We start from the raw sequence: 23340 nt of genomic DNA on the forward strand, positions 1-23340 counted from the left end.
TGGAGTTTAGTTCAAACAAAATCACAAGACAGTTGAGACATGCTAAAAAATATGCTACACTCAGGCACCAAACATCTTGGACCCCTGTTCCTTAGTAAGAGTCCATCAATGCTTAACTTCTTTGAGCACAACAAAGGATGTCAAATGTGGTACTATGCAATAGTTTATTAAGGGTGGGTTTAACCAGGGAAGGACACTAGTAGTAAGGTGACACATTTGTCTCTAGTGCAGTTGGTGGGCTGGGGGTGGATGGAGTGGATCTGGCCCCCACCCTTTATGACAGTGGGATTCCACAGGGTAGACAGTCAGTCAGTCTCTATTTTCATAGGCTGTTCTTGGTCACACGGAGAGGCATGGTATGAAACAACTGGCCCCCCAGATATCTGCAGGCTGGAATGCATTAGGCAGGAGATCAACTTACCACTACATGCTACATCATTTAACCAGACCGCAACATAGAGGAAAAGGATCTCCCCTAATGTACTGTGAACCTGCACTAGGCGAGGAGGAGCAGCTTTGTTGAGAGTCGGCAAGAGATGACGGGAAAATCATGAACCCAGCACAAGCAGGGGGCATCCTTTGAAACTGAAAGTCTGCCGAAGAGGGCAAAGTGGCATCTGCCGATTGTCACTGCGTGCTAATGTGTGCTCAGCATTGGTCTCTTCTTGCACCGAAAGGCTAGGCAGAAGATGCACTTGCATCTTTGTGGTCCAGAAAGGGGCAGAAATTTCACACCCGGTGGAGGTCAACCAAGGGGTCATTGGCATAATATTTAGGACATTTTTTGAAGGGTGTCTGTTCTATTTCTCTGTCTCTTCATTAACCGGAGTCAATGGAGGGAAGGAACGAAGAGCCTTAAAAAGGATGGGAGCCCAAGAGTCAGGGCCCAGTCTTCTGCAATTCTCTTGGAAGTGTTGATACCAAGAGAAATCCCGAGCACAGGTGTCGAAGTCTTTCTCGATGTTGAGTGGAAGAGCTACTAATGGACCTTAAACGGCTTACAATGCCCAAGCCAACACAACATGACTGGAGTATATAGAACATGTGCATCTACAGCCATATGTGCTACAAACATAATGTGTCTGGAGTATATTATATCAACAGGCCCACCTCTGCTTTCGGAGGAAAGGTATTACAGATTTTTTGTATTAAGGTTAAACTTTGTTCTTCTGCGCACTGCCATCATTCTGTCCATCTCATCAGTCTAATGTCTACCTCGGGTGTGGAAATAAAGGACAGGAACAGTGAGTACAGACAGGTGACACCTTACATGTATCAGTTAAGTCACAGAGTAGGAGGACACAGATCTGCATTTTTCTTGTACTGAGGAGCTAGTGCACGAATTCACAGATCTGGCTTGGAGGGTATTCAAATGGTGAGAAATGTGCTAGCAACCAGAGCATCTACTACAAAGATTGTTAGAGAAGATAAGTAACATTTTTCCAACTCAAGGTACGAAAGCAGATGCAGAGCCCCAATACTAAATCTTTGGCCCAACGATCAAAATACCCTAAATCCAAATATCAGCATATAGTTTTTCAGGTGTGAAATACACTTTACAGTCAACTACAGAAAAAAATGACTGTTCCAGAACACGCACTACTATAAGCCAATATTTTCGTGACAGAAACTCCATCAGTCTCTACTTTGCACAGGGTCTTTTGTTCTTTACCGCACAGGTATACATCGAAGAGGAAGAATTAGGGACAGGTGAAGTCCCTTATGTTCCTATTGGTGGCACCTGTTAGTTAAATGTCTAGCACTGAGGCATCATAGATACATTCACTCACTCTAAAGCTCCAGAAATACACTGCACACAATAAGTAGGAGCGAAACGGACAAATATCTTCACTACACATTCTGTGTCGAGATAATGAATGGAATGTCATGGATTGTAGGGTAGCAGCTAAAACGAATCCTACTAGGTATAAAAGTGAAAACAGAGAGGCTGTCATACATCAAAGTGTAAAACACCCTAGTAATTATGGTAAGCAGCAATATTGTCGTGAAATGTATGACCCCGCACAACCCACTCAAAAGGAGCAACAGCTAGACAGGTGTGGATTACTGTATGAAGTCTGCTGAGATGTACCAGTAGAAAAGGTGCTGCCTTTAGAAATTTAACAAGTTGTGGTGGAGCAGGCGCTAATCAACTGCCAATGGAACAGTGATGCCAGGAATACTTTACTAACTGGGGAAAATTCAACTGTCTAGTGTGATAATCATTTTGGGTAAGGGGTGTCTTTCTCTCTCTCTTTGAATCAAAAAAAGACTTTCAAACAGATTAACTAACTTTGGTGATAAGACAAATGCACAACACAACATGAATGAAACACAACCAGTTTAGGATTCACAGCTTTGAAGTTAGATTAAGAGTGCATGTGCCAATCATAAAAGGTTATACCTTTAAAACTGCAAAGGGTGGGGAACCAAATGTATAATAGCATATTGGATGAAGGCACAAGGCAGTGAGTGAATACAGACTAAGCATGATCTGACCGACTGCTGATGGGGCAAGGGTTTTTTTTATTTAATTTTTTGGGGTTGAAAACAAACACTGAGATTATCTCAGCTTGCAAAATAGAAAGGTCGCATTTTTTTTTTTTTTTTTAGAAAACTCTTAAACAATATGGAACATTCCAGGTTAAATCACTTTGAAAACGGTCAGTTGTTTCCCCCAGAGTTTATCGCGATCATGAACCTTACATTCATTTGTCTATACAAAAGAATGGGTAGAGTATGGAATAGAGTAAATATGCATTGTGTCTGGGGAATAAAGCGGTATCAGAACAGAATGATTTTCGCAAACTACAGCAAAGAGATCTGTATGATGGAATTCCACACATTAAGTGCACTCCTCAAGAAAGATTGCTTCAGAGTCTTTGCATCAAAGAAAATTGTCCCCTACTTCGAAAGAGGCCTTCATCACCGGAGGTGGCTGGTTTCTGTGGACGGTAGCAGGGAGTTCCCAAAACGGCTTTATGTATGATGCAAGCTAGCTTAAAGATGATTCTCACCTCAAGGACATCAGAATGGGTAAGATATGGTCTCTTGGCCGCAGAAAGCACGTCTACATTGAGAGGGTTCAGATGCAGTTTGGGAATACAACAGTGGGGACTGCAACTGTACAATCTTGAAAGTAAAAGCAACTGTGTGAACAGGATGAAATTTGGACCCAAAATAAAAGTCCTGATCCGACAGAGGAATCAAAGTTGAAAATGTTATCATTTTGCTGTTGCATTGATATGGAATTTAAGGTTGAGGTTTTTGGTCAAGATTAGAGCAATCAATTCGGCAGATCCAGTGATTGAAGGGTTACAGTTTAACACTGAGTTAAGCAAGGTTTTAAATTGGATAAGGGGTTAAGTGGGTTATGCTTAAAGTTAACATAAGCCATCCAGTGTTTCTTCAAGAACGTTTCCCATTAATTCAGAATCTTTAGAGGAGGACATTTTCCAACTGAGCTGGATGCATCTGCATAAAAGTGATACATCTAAAGGTGGAAGAGGGTAGGAGAGACAATAAAAACTTAGGATGCTCCTCATTAAATTGAAACAGTGATAAGGAAGCTTAATATTTTTATGTATGGGTACCAGTTTCCTTTCACCAAACGGTCAGTAGACACGTAGACCACTTCCATAAACCTAATCCTTTTCTTAAATCGAATCCAGTTCTAAACCAAACCCTTTAATTAATCCCATCTATAGCCCTATTCCTTTCCTTACACTAAGAGGGCTCCCAGGCATACAGCATGAGAAAAAACATCAACGTAACCTGAATTGTAATGCATTCGATGTAAAGCAGGTATCTGTTTTAGGTAAGGAACTTTTAAATCTGATTAAGTTCAAATAATTGCAGAAGGCCCCTTATGTAATTTGACAAACTGACTCCCCCAGTAAGGATGTAACCCTATTTATTATTTGTGGTTTGAATATGTACGCATAAGGACACTTCTGTTAAGTATGTAGTGGTTTCTACTTAATGAAAACCTCTTCAGAATAATATTTGTTTCTCCTAGTAGAAATTAAAGTACTCCCAGTACCTGATTACCCATTGTTAATGTTATTTATAACAAAGAAACATTTATATTGACTCTAAGGCCCTTCTTATGAATATCTGTAACAAAAATGGGGGAGCGAGAAGTGTTCAAGAGGGTCGCCTCGACTTCTCAAGTTTATGGATTTAATTAAAAAAACAGGACCCGCTACCATTGATTCGTCTGTCTCCCTTGCGGCCACTATGTAGGGTAGCCCCAAGTGTTTTTATAGGACTTTCATCAATTAGGTTACTAGTCGCATACTCCATCATTGAGTCCTTGTCTAGACACCTGAAAAACCTGTACAGGCTCAACCTTGAACATCAAAGGAGCTCTTAGATTTTTTTTCAGGGGTATCCTGAGCATTAAGTTGTCTACAGTGACCTGACACTGATTTATTAGGAAGGCACTCTGCTTGCATCAAAAAGCACTTGCAAAGCCAATAGGTTTCACCTTTGCGAGATCTATTGGTTTTGCCAGTTTTTTCAGACCATATTGCACTACTGCGCAACATGGCTTAAAGTAAAAAAAAAATAAAAAATCTCTATGATGCGGCAAGCATTGACTGCGTCATAGCATCTGTTCTTTTCCATTTAAGACATGTTGCACAGCAGCTCATGCTGCTGTGCAATATTATAAAAACAGTGCCTTGACACAACAGCAGAGGTGTGGGGGGCTAAATGGACAGGGGGTTGGGGAAAACAGATGGGTTGGGTGGGTTTGACAGACAGCAGGGTAGAAACGGACAGTGGAAGTGTATACTCCAAAGATTAAACATCAGTGATGAATTTATGGCTGTCTCTGGGGCTACTTTGATGGCTCGCATCATGTTGGAAGCACACACTATTCTGGCAAGTAATACTTGAAAAAGTATCACTTGCGTCAGAACAGTCATTCAAGCTGGGAATAAAAAGCTAATCTGAGGAAAGCAACTACCCCTTGCGGCTAAAACTGGAAGTATTTTGTTACATGCATGGTGATCGCGAGAGTCGTCTAAGCTGATTATACAGTAGCATGGCAATCCCTACCACAGGGTCACTCTATGGTACATGGGCCTCTTTGTCCTCATGCCTAGCTCCACTCACTGAATTGCACTGGTGACACTAGCATTGGCAAAGCCAATAGGTCTCGCCTATACACCAGTGAGGCTGCTGTCCAGCATGGGTAAAAGTTAGTGGTGTGGAGTGTCAGAGTAGATCTGTTGGAGTGTCGTTAAGTGGAGTATAGGGGAGTAGAGTTCTGTGGCAGAGAATGTCGTAGAGTCGAGTAGGGTGGAATAAGAGAGTGGATGAGATAGTGGGTGGATTCGATTGGGGTAGAGTGGGGTGGATTGGGGTAGAGTGGGGTGGATTGGACTGGGGTGGACTGAAATGAGGTGAGGTGGATTAGGGTGGAATAAAGTGGGGTGAATTAGATTGGATGGTTTGGATTGAGTAATTGGGGTGTATGGATTGAAGTGGGGTGGACTGGATTCACTGGATTGGAGTGGGGTGGACTGGATTGGGGTTGGAGTGGAGTGGGGTGTATTGGACTGGGTACAGAGTGGGGTGGATTGGAGTAGAGTGTGGTGGACTGGATTGATCGGAGTGGGAAGGATTTGATTAGTGTGTGGTGGGCTGCAGTGGGATTGATTGGATTGGAGTGGGGTGTGGTGGATTGGTTTGGGGTGGATTGGACTGGGGTGTGGTGGATAGATTTGAGTGGCTTGGACTGAACTGCAGTGGGGTGGATTGTACTGGGATAAACTGGATTGGAATTGGGTGAATTGGATTGAAGTGTGATGGAATGAACTGGGGTGGGGAGGATTGGATTGGGGTAAAATGGACCGGAATAGGGTAGATTGGATTGGGGTTTCATGTGGTAAATTGGATTAGATTAGAATGGGGTGGACCGGATCGGGGTGGATAGTATTTAGGTGGTGTGGAGTGAGTTGGATTAGACTGAGTGAAGGGATTGGATGTAGTGGGGTGAATTAGGGTAGGGTGGGGTGGATTGGATTTAGTGATCGATTGGATTGGGGTAGATTGGATAGGGGTGGTGTGGGTTGGAGGGGGTGAATTGGAGTGGGGTGGTTTGGACAGGAGTGAGGTGGACAGGATTGGTGTGGGGTGGATTAATTGGATGGTGTAGACTAGATTGAAGTGGGGTAGATTAAGGTGGTTTGGAGTAGGTGGACTGGATGGGAGTAGGGTGGATTAATGTTGACTGGATTGGACTGGTTTGGGGTGGATTAACACAGATTTATTGGAGCGGGATGGACTGCAGTGGCGTGGGTGGATTTGGTTGAAGTGAGGTGGACTGGGTGGCAGTGGACTGGACTGTAGTGGGGAGGATTGGTTGTACTGGAATGGAGTGGTGTCGGTTGTACTGGAGTAGGATGGTTATATTGGAGTGGGGTCAGATGGAGTGTCTCGGCCTGGAATGGGATAGGGTACATTGGACTGGACAGGACTGGGGGCTAGATTGGTGTGGGGTGGATTGGTGTTGGCGGGACTGGATTGTAGTGCAGCGGATTGTGGTGGATTGGAGTGGGGGATTGGATTGGGGAAAATTGTTTTGGATTAGAGTGGGCTGTTTGGGATTGGAGTGAGGCAGGTTGGAGAGGGGCATATTGTTTCGGATTAAAATCAAGCAGATTGGAATAGGGCAGACTGAAATGGATTGCAGTGGGACAGATAGGGGCGTATTTTTTTTTAGATTCAAGTGGGGCTGATTAGAGTGGTACAGATTGTTTTGGATTGAAGCGGGGTGGATTTGAGTGGGGCAGATTGCTTTGGATTTGAGTGGGGCAGATTGTTCTGAATTGGAGTGGGGCAAATTGTTTTGAATTGGGCAGACTGGAGTAGGGCAGACTGTTTTGGAAAGGAGTGGACTGGGGCCGACCAAAGTGGGGCATATTGTTCTGGATTGGAGGGGTATATTGTTCTGGATTGGAGTGGGGAGGACTGTTGTGGGGTGGGGTGGGTTGGATTTTAGTTGGGTACACTGGACTGGCCTAGCCTGGGGTGGACTGGACTGTAGTGCGGTGGATTGGAGTGGGGTGAATTGGTATGGAGGGGGGTGGATTGGAGCGATTTGAGAGTGGGGCAGATTGTTTTGGACTGGAGTGCGTTGTTTGGGATTGGAGTGGGGCAGATTTCTTTGGATTAAAGTGGGTAAGATTGGTTTGGATTGGAGTGGGGCAGAATGGTTTGGATTGGAGTGGGGAAGATTGTGTTGGGGTGGGTTGGAGTTGGGTGGATTGGAGTGGGGTGAATTGGGTTGGTGTGTGATGGAGTGGATGGGTGAATTGGGATGGAGTGGGGTGGTGGATTGTATTGGGTGTATTGTTTTGGACTGGATCAGGGCAGATTGGAGTGGGGCGGATTGGGGTGGGACAGACTCGTTATGGATTGTAGTGGGGCAGATTGGAGTAGTACAGATTGTTTTGCATCGGGGTGGGTGGAGTGGAATGGGCAGATTGTTTTGGATTAGAATAGGGCGACTGAAGTGGGGTAGCTGGGAGTGGGGCAGATTGTTTTGGATTGGAGGTGGGCTGATTCGAGTGGTAAAGATTGTTTTGGATTGAATTGGGGTGGAGTGGGGAAAATTGTTTTGGATTTAAGCAAGGCAGATTGGAGTGAGGCAGATTGTTTTGAATTGGAGTGTGCAAATTGTTTTGGATTCGGCAAACTGGAGTGGGGCAGACTGTTTTGGAATGGAGTGGACTGGGGCCGGCTGGACTCGGGCATATTGTTTTGGATGGCTGGGGGGTATATTGTTCTGGATTGGAGTGAGGTGGATTGTTGTGGGGTGGGTTGGACTGGGGTGTGGTACAATGGACTGGCCTAGACTGGGGTGGACTGGATTGTAGTGCAGTGGATTGGAGTGGGGTGAATTGGGATGGAGGGGGGGTGGATTGGGGTGAATTGGGATGGAGAGGGGTGGATTGGAGTGAATTGAGAGTGGGGCAAATTGGTTTGCATTGGAGAGGGTTGTTTGGGTTTGGAGTGGGCAGATTTCTTTGGATTAAAGTGGGTAAAATGGTTTTGGGTTGGAGTGGGGCAGATTATTTTGGATTGGAGTGGGCCAGATTGTGTTAGGGTGGGTTGGAGTGGGGTGGATTGGGTTGGTGTGGGATGGAGTGGATGGGTGAACTGGATTGAGGTGGACTGGATTGGGTGTATTGTTATGGATTAGATCGGGGCAGATTGGAGTGGGGAGGATTGGAGTGGGACAGATTGTTTTGGTTTGGAGTGTGGCAGACTGGAGTGGGGAGAATTCTTATTGATTGTAGTGGGGCAGATTTGAGTAGTACAGATTTTCTTGATTACCAATAGTCTAAAGTTCCCAAATTACTAGTATTTATTTTTCACATGGAGATCAATATGTGATAGAATAGCACTGCACTCTATGCCACTCCTCTCTACATCATAGCATTCCAAGCCACTGTACTTTATGACACTATACACTCACCCACTCCACTGCACTCTGCTGTGCAACACTCTAATCTACGCCACTGCATTCCACAGAGTTGCACTGTACACACACTGAAATATGTACTGCTGCACTCTAAACCACTGTATTCTGCAACACTCTAGGCCAATGCACTTTACAACAGCCCACTCAATTTAGTGCCACTCCACTGTATGCCACCCTATGCCACACCAGTACATGACAATGTGCTACTCCCCTCAACCCTTTGCCATTCCACTCTACGCTACTCTCCTCTATGCCCCAAACTTTTAGCAATGCGGAACAGCAGTCACGCTGGTGTACAACATGGCTAAAACACACTGGCAAAGCCAATAGCTGTTGCATAGACAAGACCTATTTGATATTGTGTGCATTCCTTCTGTGTGATGCAGGTATGCATATGTCCGTCAGAAGTAATTAGACTGCATATCAACACATATATTTACTGAAATGGTGCAGAACCACATTTCACGAATAGTAATAAATCAAAAACAAACGTTTTCTGGCAATTGCACAAACCTTTCCAAGTTCTTTCCTTTGTTGTGAAACAAATGACCTATTGTTTTTCACAGCAATATCCAAAGTCCTCCTCTTCACATCTTCCTCGGACACAAAAAACTCAAATCTGAAACGGCAGGGAAAAATATTTAATTTTCTTTGTCTACAAGTCTTTCCATAGAGCAAGGAGAGATATGCAGAATTTTGTCTGAAAGCAGATTATCATTTTACAAAGGAAATTGGTTCCTCACTCGACTCCCACCATTCAGCACCCTTAAGCCCCATCATTTCCAATGCCCCTCCCTCACCCAGGTGCAGTCTTCCTTACCAATCAATTTTAAGATGGGAAGGTTGGAATGAGGCATACCATGCAGTAGCCGAGTTTGTGTACCCGATTATCAAATATTTTCCCTTTTTCTGACCCCTTTTCTCATGCAAATTTTGATAGATGAAAATCAGATAAAATCTACATAATGAAAACATGTCAAGAGTCTGGTAAATCCACACCGCTTCCAATCGTAACTTGAGTGCAAACTCTTATGTATGCACAATCTGGGATTACCAGAACACTAGTAAAAAGATTTAATTTGTGTAATTAGTGGTAAATCTAATATTCAGCTGTCAATGACCTGCCTCTTCTCAAAAGAACTACAGTGGTCAAACTAATATTGCCAATGGTGAAAAAAGACCACTTGTTTAAAAAAACAAGAAAAAAGTAATCACTCCATAAATTGCTTTTAACATCTTTCGATGTTAACAAAACGACATAATGATATGGGCATCACAAGGAGGACAGTTAGTAGAGGAAACAAATACACTTCGATTGCAATTCATGAGTTCACATAGATAATCTTTGTTTTAGGAACTGCATAAGCACCTACTTCATCACAACTGCGAAATCTCGATCAGTTGACAATTCCTTCTACACTCTGTTTGAAAAGATACTAGTCTATGCTGATCTAGTGTTAGATAAATCAGATCTCTAGTGTAGTCTTTTCTGTACAACACATCTTCCTCTAGTTTATAGTAAGGTCTGTGCATACGCATCCCTATTTCTTCAGCTACTGTCTGTGAAAATGTTTCTTAGTAAGGCACAGGACGACCATGGAGAAAGTTAAGGTAAGAGCTTTATTCAAACACCCCAGCCGACTCCTCTGCTCAGCCCAAGCGACATCTCTGGAATGCTATTATATAACATTTCAAGGATTTTGCACAAGGAGCACAAGCCAGGTGACATCATTGACACTGTGTCACAGGACATCGCACTGTCCATTCTACTGTGTCCTTAATCCAGTCTTCTACTTTGTGAGTTTTATCTGGTAGGCAGTTTATCGCTACACAATGTCTGAAAAATAAAAAGTCAGTAAGATACTGAAGAAACACATACTGGCCTCTAAATGTAGCATTACAATAAAGTGTATTTTGTTTTGAAAATATATATTTTTTATTTTCCATTTCAAACTATACTTTTACTGGACACATCAGTGTTGTAAAAACATTACATTAGTATATCAATAGTCACTTGAAATTCGAAATAAAGTAAAGCACAGTTCAGCATAATCACTTTGTTTTACGTTAGCAATTTATTAATCTAAGCCACTTTTTCACCTTATTGCGAATGACAAAGGTGTTTGCACTGTATCCCTTCAATACTTTCAGTATAGTTGCTTCAATTCTACCATATGTAGTACCACAACGTACGTGTGTGTGAGCAAATAGGAGAGCTACAAAGCTTGGTAACCATCAACTACCTGTGGAGACATAGCACAAACATGTAAAAAACAGTCCATGAAGTATGTCGATGGGAGAGGGAACGAGAGGGTTATAATGATGTTCCCAAATTTTCCCCAAGTTTGCAGTTTGGCCTGTGGTGGACAATACTTTGCCCAGCGGGCCATCTATCTCACTATAAAAAAAATTCCCCCACCGCTTCAGGGCAATGTGGTTCTGGAACACACATAAAACGAACTGCTTGTGTTCTATCTGAGAATGCAAGAGTGGCAAAAGTACTGCAAATTAATTCTTTGCTACTCCCAATAGAATAGTTTTTATCAATCAAATCCTACATTGCTGCAAAAAAAACTTTGACAACCCTTTGCAATCCAGCTTTCACAGTATATAGTCTACCAAGGTCCTCTTCTACATCTCAAAATTGCATCAAAGACAAATTTATATCCTCACCCTCCTGTAACTTCTCAAATCACCACAGTTAATTGCTACATCCTAACGTTCTCACTAGAAGCACTGTGTCATGTTTCATTTCCCACCAAATAGATGGTCTCCATTCAATGTCCAAGTGCTTCTCTAACAGTACACTCCGCCTACTAGTCAGTGTTCCTCCATCTCCTCTCACTACAAATTACTTCCCCTTATGATGGCTCTTCATTTAGGTTCAACTATCCGTTTTCTGATTACTCTCAAATCTTCCTTTTTTTTTTTTTTTTTAAATAACAGCTGACTGCTGTACTGCCATGTACCACTGGGTGTCTGAACATTTCTGTACTGAGGAAAGCTGAGGTGGTTTGTGGAAGACAACAAAATCAATAAAAGTAAAAATCGATGTAATTTATCAGAAAATGTGGATTTGACCATGGTGTGTAATATATATATATATATATATATATATATATATATATATATATATATATATATATATATATATAAAGAATCCTTCAACGTTGTCACACCAAAAGGAGAGGCCGCACTCAAAATTTTGTCCTTTTCTTGTCTGCTTTAAATTGGAAATTGCCAGTTTTATACTGAATTAAATGTTTATACTCCTTATGCACTTCCACTAAATCATATAGAATAAAAATGAAGAAATTTGTGCACTTGAGTTTATTTTATTTAGTGTTAGGATATTTCCTACTTCACTTTTTTTTTTCCTCTTTTCAGTTGATATTTATAAAGCTTATGTATTAGTGATGGCCCGTTGTTTATAGGATACTACAGATGATGTAATTTTGATGACAAAAATGACATGAGTAATATGTTTATGGCTGATTAACCATGAATTATAAACTAACAAAAGTATACTCTGCATATAAAGGAAAGGCGTTTTTGGGTTGAAACGCGTAACCGAATAAAACTTTCATGTAAGGATGCAGACATGCTGAGTGTGGCCTTTCCTTTTGGTGTGACAACCCTGAAAGATTATTTTGTAATCTATAAATGGGATCCAGCCCCGTTTGGTGGATGAAGCCGGAAGAAAGTGGAACTTTCTGTATTTTTATATATATATATAGGGGTGTCTGATCTGCTGTTTGTCTTGTGTCAGGAGATCTGCCCACGTTGGTGCTATAAGTATGAGTCTGTTTTGACGCAGTTTGTTGACCAAAAATGGAATGCGTGGGAGAGGGGGAAAAGCGTAAGCAAATATCCCTGACCAGTTGATCCATAGAGCATTGCCCTTGGACTGAGGGTGTGGGTACCTAAACGCGAAGGTTTGGCATTTTGCATTGTGGTTGGTGGCGAACAGATCTATGTTTGGTGTCCCCCACTGACGAAAGTATTTGTGGAGTACCTGGGGGTGAATTTCCCACTCGTGAGTTTGTTGGTGATCTCGACTGAGGTTGTCTGCTAACTGATTGTGAATCCCTGGAATGTATTGGCTACCAGGTGAATGTTGTTGTGAATTGTCCAATGCCAAATGTTTTGTGCTAGAAGGCAAAGTTGTGATGAGTGGGTTCCTCCTTGTTTGTTTAAGTAGTACATTGTTGTCATATTGTCTGTTCTGACAAGAATGTGTTTGTGAGCAAGAAGAGGTTGAAAGGCTCTTAGTGCTAGGGAGACTGCTAGCAGTTCCAAGTGATTTATGTGTAGCTGCTTCTGTTTGTTGTCCCATTGTCCCTGAATATTGTGATTGTTGAGGTGTGCTCCCCATCCAATCATTGATGCATCTGTTGTGAGAATGATGTGAGGCACAGGGTCTTGAAATGGCCGCCCTTTGTTTAAATTTGTGGGATTCCACCACTGAAGCGAAATGTGTGTTTGGCGGTCTATCAACACTAGATCTTGGAGATGACACTGTGCCTGCAACCATTGTTTTGCGAGGCACTGTGGTGAGGGCCGCATGTGTAACCTTGTGTTTGGGACAATGGCGATGCATGATGCCATCATACCTAGCAGTTTCATGACAAAACGGACAGTGTAGTGCTGATTTGGCTGGATTTTTGGCAATATGTTGTGGAACGATTGCACTCTGTGGGCTTGGACTTGCAAGTGCCTTATGAGTGTTCAGTGTAGCTCCTACATACTGCTGAATTTGCGATGGTTGCAGGTGTGATTTTTGGTAATTTATTGAGAACCCTAGATTGTGTAGGGTATCTATTAAATAACGTGTGTGATGTTGACACTGTTTTTGAGTGTTGGCTTTTATTATCCAATCGTCAAGATATGGGAATACATGCATATGTTGTCTACTTATGTATGCTGCAACTACGGCAAGGCATTTTGTAAAGACTCTGGGGGCTGTTGTTATCCCGAAGGGTAATACCTTGAATTGGTAATGTTTTCCTTGTATAACAAACCTGAGATATTTTCTGTGAGCTGGATGGATGAGTATGTGAAAATACGCATCTTTTAAATCCAGTGTTGACGTAAATTTTCCCTGTTGCACCAATGGGACAACATCTTGTAGTGTCACCATGTGAAAGTGTTCTGATTGGATGTAGAGGTTGAGAGTCCTGAGATCTAATATTGGCCTTAACGTTTTGTCTTTCTTGGGAATAAGGAGGTACAGGGAGTAAACCCCTGTTCCTTTTTGATGATGTGGCACTAGTTCTACGGCTTGTTTGAAACATTGCAAGATGTTGCGATGAAAGTTTGTGCACTTTTGGGGGAATGTCCGGAGGGAATTGTGTGAACTCTATGCAGTAACCATGTTCGATAATGGATAGTACCCATGTGTCTGTTGTGATGTCTAACCATTGGTCGTGGAACATTTTCAGTCTTCCTCCCACAGGGGAAGTGTATTGAGGGAAGTTGATGACAAAGTCACGGTTTGTTGTTAGTGGCTTGTTTTGAGGATTGGAATTTTCCTCTGGATTTGGGAAATTGTCCTCTGTAGGATCCCCGAAATCCCCCTCTTTGGTATTGTGTCTGGTATGAGGGCTTGGATTGGGAGGTGGATGGCTCGGAGGGCTGTGGCCTGAAGCCTCCCCTATATTGAGGCTTCCGAAATGTGCCTCTGTATTGGGATCAGTAAAGCTCTCCCATCGCTTTAGCAGTGTCTGCATCTTTTTTCATTTTATCTATGGCTGTGTCCACTTGTGTGCCAAATAATTGTTGCTGATTAAAAGGCATGTTGAGGACGGCCTGTTGGATTTCAGGTTTAAAACCGGATGACCTGAGCCATGCATGCCGCCTAATGGTGACAGCTGTATTTATAGTCCTTGCGGGTGAATCAGCTGAGTCTAGCGCTGATCTTATTTGGTTGTTTGTAATTGCCTTTCCCTCCTCTACTACCTGCTGGGCTCTCTTTTGGTGTTCCTTGAGGAGATGTTGAATAATGTCCTTCATCTCATTCCAATGAGCCCTATCGTATCTAGCGAGGAGGGCCTGCGAATTAGCTATGCGCCACTGATTGGCTGCTTGCGACGCCACCCTTTTCCCTGCAGCATCAAATTTTTTGCTTTCCTTATCTGGAGGGGGTGCATCTCCAGAGAACAGTGAGTTAGCCCTTTTCCTCGCTGCGCTGACCACTACTGAATCGGGGGACAGCTGTTGTGTGATATACATTGGGTCTGAGGGTGGTGGTTTGTATTTTTTTTCTATCCTTGGGGTTATAGCCCTTCCTTTAACCGGTTCCTGGAATATCTGCTGGGCATGTTTGAGCATACCGGGGAGCATGGGTAGGCTTTGGTATGTGGCGTGGGTCGAGGACAATGTATTGAATAAAAAGTCGTCCTCTTGAGGTTCTGTGTGCATGCTCACGTAGTGGAAAGCTGCTGCCCTAGCTAGAACCTGTGTGTACGAGATGCTATCCTCAGGTGGGGATGGCTTAGATGGGTAGCACTCTGGGCTGTTGTCTGATACTGGGTCATCGTAAAGATCCCATGGATCTGTGTCCTGATGTGACTGCATAGTGTGTGTTGGAGACTGTGCAGTGGGTGTAGCAGGTGGGGAGACAGTCCGTTGAGGAGAGTGAGGAGGAGACTGCTGAGGAGAAAACTGGGGAGGCAGAGATTTCTCTCTTGGCACTTTAGCCATTGGCTGATCAGTGTCCAAACGTCAATGGAAAGCCAGTTTTCTTTTTATTTTAAGAGGAGGTGCTGTGAGGATCTTGCCAGTGTCCTTGTGGATCTGTATCCTGGCTTGTTTGTCATCGAAATCCTCCATTTGTTGTAGCTCTTCCTCAAATCTATGGCTTTCTTTTAACTGTTTTGAAAGTCCATGCTCCTCTGTATAGGAATGTTTTTTCGGCTCCGAAGCCATTTTTTTCTGCACCGAAGGGCCTGGAGTAGTGGTTGGCCACAGTTCCGAAAGGGATTTTCGGGGTCTCGACTCGATGGGTCGGTGCCGTGTGCTTTCGGAGCCTGTGTCTCGGCTTGAGTCCGAAGACTTTGTACCGGGCGTGGCCTTTTTCGGTGCCAAAGGTGTTACTTGGTCAACGGTCGATTTTTTACGGGTTGAGCCATAGCCTTCCGGCAGTGGCGTCCCCAAGGCCTCATGTTTGGTCTTGGTCTGGGTCGGGGCAAGCGTATTCACATGCTGGCCCGCTGTTAGTGGTCGGTCGACGTCGGACTCCTCGGAATCGGATCCCTGAACGGAGATGGCGGTGTGAATCATCACTTCCTCTTCTGCGTCGAGGTGTTCGGCGCTTCTGGACTCCATCTGTAACCGTCTCGCTCTTCGGTCTCGTAAGGTCTTTTTCGAACGGAAGGATGTGCAGGCTTCACAAGTATCCTCTTGATGATCTGGAGACAAACACAGATTACAAACCAGATGTTGATCTGTGTAGGGATAGTTGGCGTGGCACCGAGGGCAGAATCTGAACGGGGTCCGGTCCATAAGGCTTCGACGACACTTGCGGTCGGGCCGCCCAGGCCCAAGTTGGGCGCGGGTGCCCCGAAGGGCAACCGAAGATGTGAGACGCGATCGAGAACAAATCCGACGATTTTCGATGGATTATACGTTTTTCCGACTCGAACAACCAGAGTGAAGAGGAACACGTCCGAACCCGATGGCGGAAAGAAAACAATCTAAGATGGAGTGGATGCCCATACGAAATGGAGCGGAAAAGGAGTCACGTGGTCCCGTGACTCGAAAAGACTTCTTCGAAGAAAAACAACTTGTAACACTCCGAGCCCAACACTAGATGGCAGGACCTGTGCATAGCATGTGTATCTGCAGCTACACATGCCATCGTACACATATATATATATATATATATATATATATATATATAAAATGTCACTTACCCAGTGTACATCTGTTCGTGGCATGAGACGCTGCAGATTCACATGCTGTGCACATCCCGCCATATAGTGTTGGGCTCGGAGTGTTACAAGTTGTTTTTCTTCGAACAAGTCTTCGTTGAACAACTTTATGTTTGTATATCTGAATAAAGGGTTCTTGTATAGTAAAGGCTTGTATTTCACTTACTCTTCTGAGAGATGTGATAGCTATTAGAAATGCTACTTTCCATGTTAAGTACTGTATCTCGCATGAATGCATGGATTCAAAAGGTGGACCCATGAGTCGTGTTAATACGATGTTGAGGTTCCACGAAGGAACTGGTGGTGTTCTTGGTGGGATAATCCTTTTCAGACCCTCCATAAATGCTTTTATGACTGGGATTCTGAATAATGAAGTTGAGTGCGTAATTTGCAGATAAGCTGAAATTGCAATGAGATGTATTTTAATGGATGAAAAAGCTAACTTGGACTTTTGTAAGTGTAGTAGGTAGCTTACGATGTTTTTAGCAGATGCGTATAATGGTTGAATTTGATTATTATGGCAGTAATAAACAAATCTTTTCCACTTATTTGCGTAGCAATGTCTTGTGGTTGGTTTCCTAGCTTGTTTTATGACCTCCATACATTCTTGTGTAAGGACTAGGTGTCCGAATTCTAAGACTTCAGGAGCCAAATTGCCAGATTCAGCGATGCCAGATTCGGGTGTCTGATCTGTTGTTTGTGTTGAGTTAACAGATCTGGTCTGTTTGGCAGTTTGATATAAGGCACTACTGAGAGGTCTAGTAGTGTTGTGTACCAAGGTTGTCGTGCCCAAGTTGGTGCTATTAGTATGAGTTTGAGTTTGTTTTGATTTAATTTGTTTACTAGATACGGAAGGAGTGGGAGAGGGGGAAAAGCGTATGCAAATATCCCTGACCAACTCATCCATAACGCATTGCCTTGAGAGTGAGCCTGTGGGTACCTGGATGCGAAGTTTTGGCATTTTGCGTTTTGTCTTGTTGCAAATAGGTCTATTTGCGGTGTCCCCCATCTTAGGAAGTACATTTTTAGTATTTGGGGATTAATTTCCCATTCGTGGATCTGTTGGTGATCCCGAGAGAGATTGTCTGCTAACTGGTTTTGAATTCCTGGTATGAACTGCGCTATTAGGCGAATGTTGTTGTGAATCGCCCAATGCCATATCTTTTGTGCTAAGAGACACCACTGTGTTGAGTGTGTTCCTCCCTGTTTGTTCAGATAATACATTGTTGTCATGTTGTCTGTTTTGACAAGAATGTGTTTGTGGGTTATTATAGGTTGAAATGCTTTCAACGCTAGAAATACTGCTAGTAGTTCTAAGTGATTTATATGAAACTGTCTCTGCTGAGTGTCCCATTGTCCCTGGATGCTGTGTTGGTTGAGGTGTGCTCCCCTCCCTATCATGGAAGCATCCATTGTGATCACGTATTGAGGCACTGGGTCTTGAAAAGGCCGCCCTCTGTTTAAGTTTATAGTGTTCCACCATTGTAGCGAGGTGTATGTTTGGTGGTCCATCAACACTAGATCTTGAAGTTGACCCTGTGCTTGTGACCATTGTGATGCTAGGCACTGTTGTAAGGGCCGCATGTGTAATCTTGCATTTGGGACAATGGCTATGCATGAGGACATCATACCTAGTAGCTTCATCACTAATTTTACCTTCTACTTTTGTTCTGGGTGCATGGCCTGTATTACGTTTTGGAATGCCTGTACCCTTTGTGGACTTGGAGTGGCAATCCCTTTTGTTGTGTTAATTGTTGCTCCTAAGTACTGTTGTATTTGACACGGCTGTAGGTGTGATTTGTTGTAGTTGAGTGAGAAACCTAGCTTGTGAAGGGTTTCTATGACATAGTTTGTGTGTTGTGAACACCGTTCTTGCGTATTGGTTTTGATTAACCAATTGTCTAGGTACGGGAACACATGTATTTGCTGCCTTCTGATATGGGCTGCCACTACGGCCAGGCATTTTGTAAGAACTCTTGGCGCTGTTGTTATTCCGAATGGCAACACTTTGAACTGTACCCCTTGGATTACAAACCTTAGGTACTTTCTGTGGGAAGGATGTATAGGTATATGGAAATACGCATCCTTGAGGTCTAATGTTGTCATGTAGTCTTGTTGTTTGAGAAATTGGATCACGTCTTGCAGTGTCACCATGTGAAAGTGATCTGATTTGATGTAAATATTTAATGTTCTGAGATCTAGGATAGGTCTGAGAGTTTTGTCTTTTTTGGGTATGAGAAATTACAGGGAGTAAACTCATGTTCCTTTCTGATGAATTGGTACTAATTCTATTGCATCTTTCTGCAACAACGCTTGGACCTCCAGTTGTAATAGATCCATGTGTTGTTTGGACATTTTGTGTTTTCGGTAGGACATTTGGAGGAAATTGTAGAAATTCTATGCAATAACCATGTTGGATAATGGCTAGGACCCACGTGTCTGTTATTTCCTCCCAGTTTTTGTAAAAATTTGTTAGTCTCCCCCCCACTGGTGTTATGTGTTGGGGATTTGTGACGCTGAAGTCACTGTTTATTTTGCGGTGTCTTGGGACTTTGGAACTTCCCTCTAGTTTTAGGGAATTGTCCCCCTCTGTATTGTCCCCGAAAACGTCCCCTCTGATATTGACTCTGGTAAGTGGGTCTTGTTTGTGAGGTTGAGGGTTCTATGCTCTGTCCTCGAAACCCCCCTCTAAACTGTGATTTACGAAATGTGCCTCTGCTCTGTGGGGAGTAGAGTGCGCCCATGGCTTTGGCCGTATCTGTGTCCTTTTTAAGTTTCTCGATAGCAGTGTCCACCTCCGGCCCAAACAACTGCTGTCAGTTAAAAGGCATATTCAGCACCGCTTGTTGAATTTCTGGCTTGAATCCTGAGGTGCGTAGCCATGCGTGTCTCCGTATGATGACCGCTGTATTTACAGTCCTAGCAGCTGTGTCGGCTGCATCCATTGCTGACCGTATCTGATTGTTAGAGATACTCTGTCCTTCTTCCACCACTTGTTGGGCCCTCTTTTGGAACTCTTTAGGTAGGTGTTCTATGAAATGTTGCATTTCGTCCCAATGAGCCCTATCATATCTAGCCAGCAAGGCCTGTGAATTGGCGATGCGCCATTGGTTGGCTGCTTGTGCCGCGACCCTTTTACCTGCTGCAAACTTGTGACTTTCCTTGTCGGTGGTGGTGCATCTCCCGAGTTGTGTGAGTTCGCCCTTTTGCGAGCTGCCCCTACTACCACTGAGTCCGGTGTTAATTGCTGCGTGATGTACACAGGGTCTCTGTTGGTGGAGGTTTGTACTTTTTCTCCACCCTTGGAGTAATGGCCCTGCCTTTCACAGGCTCTTGAAACACTTGCTTTGAATGTTTCAGCATTCCCAGTAACATAGGGAGACTCTGGTACTGGCTATGTGTATGTGGACAGTGTATTAAACAAAAAGTCATCTTCTATTGGTTCTGCATGCAGGGTGACATTGTGAAACGCAGCTGCTCTGGACACCACCTGTGTGTAGGCAGTACTGTCCTCAGGTGGTGACGGTCTCGCTGGATAACAGTCTGGACTATTATCTGACACTGGCGCATCATAAAGACCCCATGCGCCAGGATCATCTTGACTCATTCCCGTATGAGTTGGAGACTGCATCATTGGTGGAGTGGCTACCGGTGATGGTTGTGGTGAGCGTTGTGGTGATGGTGGTGGAGTTATTTGTTTTGCCATATTTGCTTGTGGTTGCTTGTCCTTCTCTTGGAAGGCAAGTTTCCTTTTAATTTGGATTGGAAGGAGAGTACTGATTTTCCCTGTGTCCTTCTGAATGTGGAGCCTCCTGTGAGTGTAATCTGGCTCCCCTGCCTCTAGTTCCTGTCTGAATCTGTGTCCTTGCATCTGTGAGGACAGGCCCTGTTCCTCGGTGTAGGAACTTGGTTTCGGCTCCGAGTCCGGATGTTTCGGTATCGAAACCTTTTCGACCGTCTTTTTCGGCTCCGAAGACACTTTCTTGCCTCTCGGTGCCGACTCATTTCGGTGCCGCTCTCTCGGTGTCGAGAGTGCTCTGACCCGGTGTCTCGGGGTCGAGTCTGTTCTGTGCCGGTATCTCGACCGGAGTCGGATGACTTCGACACATGCGTGGCCTTTTTCGGTGCCGATGGTCGGTCACCTAATTTTCGGGTTAAGCCATGGCCTGTTGGCGGTGGCGTCCCCTGGGCTTTAGTGAATTTTCTGTGAGTTTTGGGTAGTGACGTCTTACTCACGGTTCTCGGCATCTGTTCGGGATCGACCTCGTCCGAGTCTGAATCCGCGATGGAGAAGGTTTCCTCTTCTTCCACGTGCTGTTGTCCTGCCGGCGCCATTTGTAGTCTTCTTGCTTTTCGGTCTCTTAGCGTTTTCCTCGACCGAAACGCTCGACAGGCCTCGCAGGTATCCTCTTTGTGTTCGGGAGACAAACACAAATTACAGACCAGATTCTGATCTGTGTAAGGATACTTGTTGTGACATTCGGGGCAGAAGCGGAATGGGGTCCGTTCCATTAGCCTTGAAGACGCATGAGGTCGGGCCGACCAGGCCCCGCCGGGGAATCGAAAACCCCGAAGGGCCACCGGAGCTCTTCCGAAATCGGTGTCGATCTGTTGTAACTAACCCGATACCGAACGCAAACAATACTGTCGAATTTTCCGAGATTTAACTAACTTTCCGAATCGAAACACGGAGCGAAGAGGAACACGTCCAAACCCGATGGCGGAAAGAAAACAATCTAAGATGGAGTCGACGCCCATGCACAATGAAGCCGAAAGGGGAGGAGTCCCTCGATCTCGTGACTCGAAAAGACTTCTTCGAAGAAAAACAACTTGTAACACTCCGAGCCCAACACTAGATGGCAGGATGTGCACAGCATGTGTATCTGCAGCTACACATGCCATCGAACATATTTATATATTTCAAATCTGAGCATATATGTGACCAACATTTATTAATTTACCAAAAACAGCCCTTGTGCTAAAAACAATGCTTGCAAATTCTTCACATTTGTTTTCAGCAAAGAAACGCCTACACTGCATTTGTTTATCTTGTTCCATATCTATAAATAGGTGCAAAGGATCATCTGTTTTGTTAGGTTCACCTCAAAGAAACACAAGTTGATTTTTTTCGAATGCTAACTCTTACACTTACTTTTCTTCATACTGCGGGTTCAATGTTTTTCTCTTCACAGTTGTCCTTTTTCTTCCTGGCCACGTTCTGTCTGGAAGCAGATACATGCGCACATAGGGGTCTGCACCGCTGCTCGAGCACTGAAGCAGGTTTCTATTTTCAGGAACAAGAAAACCCAGTAGAGAAATGAAAACTTTAGTCGGGACTACAGAACTGTTTTTAACCTGAAACAAATCACTTCCTGCAACATGAAGATGAACTTGGATGGCAGCAGCCATACTTAGTTACCTGCAGCAATTAACAACGACGATGAGACATTGCCGTAAAGAAGCATAGCGCACTGTAAGCTGGATCTCTCCCATGGAGACTCCTTCAAGGTTCACTCCACTGAAAAACATTTCAACATATGGTCAGAATTTATTTGCTACTATTCATGACTGTGGAAAGAGTGGACATTTTGGCTAAAATATTTATATCTGAGCATAAAGCATGAATATGTTTGTCCATTTATACGTGTGATGTATTAATTTTCGCCATGAAGAAAATGGTAGATGGATTTGTCAAATTGCATGTCTGAAGTCTTTGCTTTTGAATGGCCCTGTGTCACTTCGAGAAAGTCTAAGATTAACAATGATACTGTACCTCTGTTTGAAGGCTGGGTGATGCAAACAGGTGGTGTGAACTTATTCTGCATCTTTTTAATTTACGTTCATTCTCCAGAGGTGACAAAATGTGGGGAACACAGAGGAAATGTAATCTAATTTATCAGGCTGTACTTTGCGCTCTGTCCAAAAACACTAAATATGGCTCTTCCATTTGCTTGTACTTTAAAGAGGCAGACTGAGGTGTGCGCGCCAGGAACAGAGCAACATATCATAGCAAAGGTGCTGTTCCACGTGAAGATGTGGGAAAAATGTACTAGGGAAGCTGTCTGAAGCTGCCAGGCTGTCTTTCAAGATGCAGGTGGCATCCCAGCTTTCATTACAAATAAAGGCAGATAATCATCTGTAGGTGGGTGCAGTGAGTGATAGTATGCTTGCATGGTAATCCACGAGACCCCCTTTCACAATGGGCACCCTGACTGTGCCACATGGAAAGGGTGCACAAAGTGAAGGGCGCTTTCTTTGCCTTTGTGTCCACATCCACGTACTGCAAGGGCACAAACGTTCCACTGAGATTGTGAGATATGATCTGTATTACATGAGGGGTGTCCCAATGTTTGCCCTCTTCTTGCAAAAAGCTGGCAAAAATGACAGTAGCGCCTGAAGGACCCCATTCTATGTTGCGATCCCAGTTTTTACTAGAATTCCAAAGCTAGGCTGATTTGTACATTTTTTCATTGCAAGCTTGGGCAATACATTCAACCATTATCTTTATGATGCTATTCAAGCACCACATGGCGTATGTTTACTACATACAAACTGACAAGACCTTAATTTTGGGATGCGCCTTATTCTAACCCACCAACCATCTACATAGGAAAACAGAAGGGAGTAAAACAAAATTTGATTTAGCTGAGAGTCAGCACCTCACACAAAAATACAAACAAACAAAAAACACTTTTGTAACTCATTGACACTGCCACCACTTCCAAAACCATATGTATTCATTCTAAACTGAACCATCAAATTTCAATGGTTACATCATGTGAAGAATCCATTATCCAGGCTTCCGAATATTTACTCATAAAAATTATACTTTCAATCATGGTCAGAGACAGTTGGTTAAAGCACTGAGGGTGGCCGAGAACTTATATCATTATCTACTCACTTGCTCCGCAC

The 23340-nt window shown here is 43.7% G+C and overlaps 1 protein-coding gene across 2 annotated transcripts in view; it reads right to left on the reverse strand.

The window, feature by feature from the left end:
* The window catches only part of ESYT3 (extended synaptotagmin 3), a 319908-nt gene that overhangs the window by 30338 nt on the left and 266230 nt on the right, over nucleotides 1–23340 (reverse strand). For both annotated transcript variants that reach the window (XM_069224322.1, XM_069224323.1), the window contains exons 19-21: nucleotides 21848–21946; nucleotides 21581–21712; nucleotides 9011–9116 (exon numbers count right to left, since the gene is read on the reverse strand). In XM_069224322.1, the coding sequence (XP_069080423.1) occupies nucleotides 9011–9116; nucleotides 21581–21712; nucleotides 21848–21946 (337 nt within the window). The remainder of the gene's footprint in view (nucleotides 1–9010; nucleotides 9117–21580; nucleotides 21713–21847; nucleotides 21947–23340) is intronic.

This window comes from Pleurodeles waltl, chromosome 3_1, assembly GCF_031143425.1.
Source record: "Pleurodeles waltl isolate 20211129_DDA chromosome 3_1, aPleWal1.hap1.20221129, whole genome shotgun sequence".
Taxonomy (NCBI): domain Eukaryota; kingdom Metazoa; phylum Chordata; class Amphibia; order Caudata; family Salamandridae; genus Pleurodeles; species Pleurodeles waltl.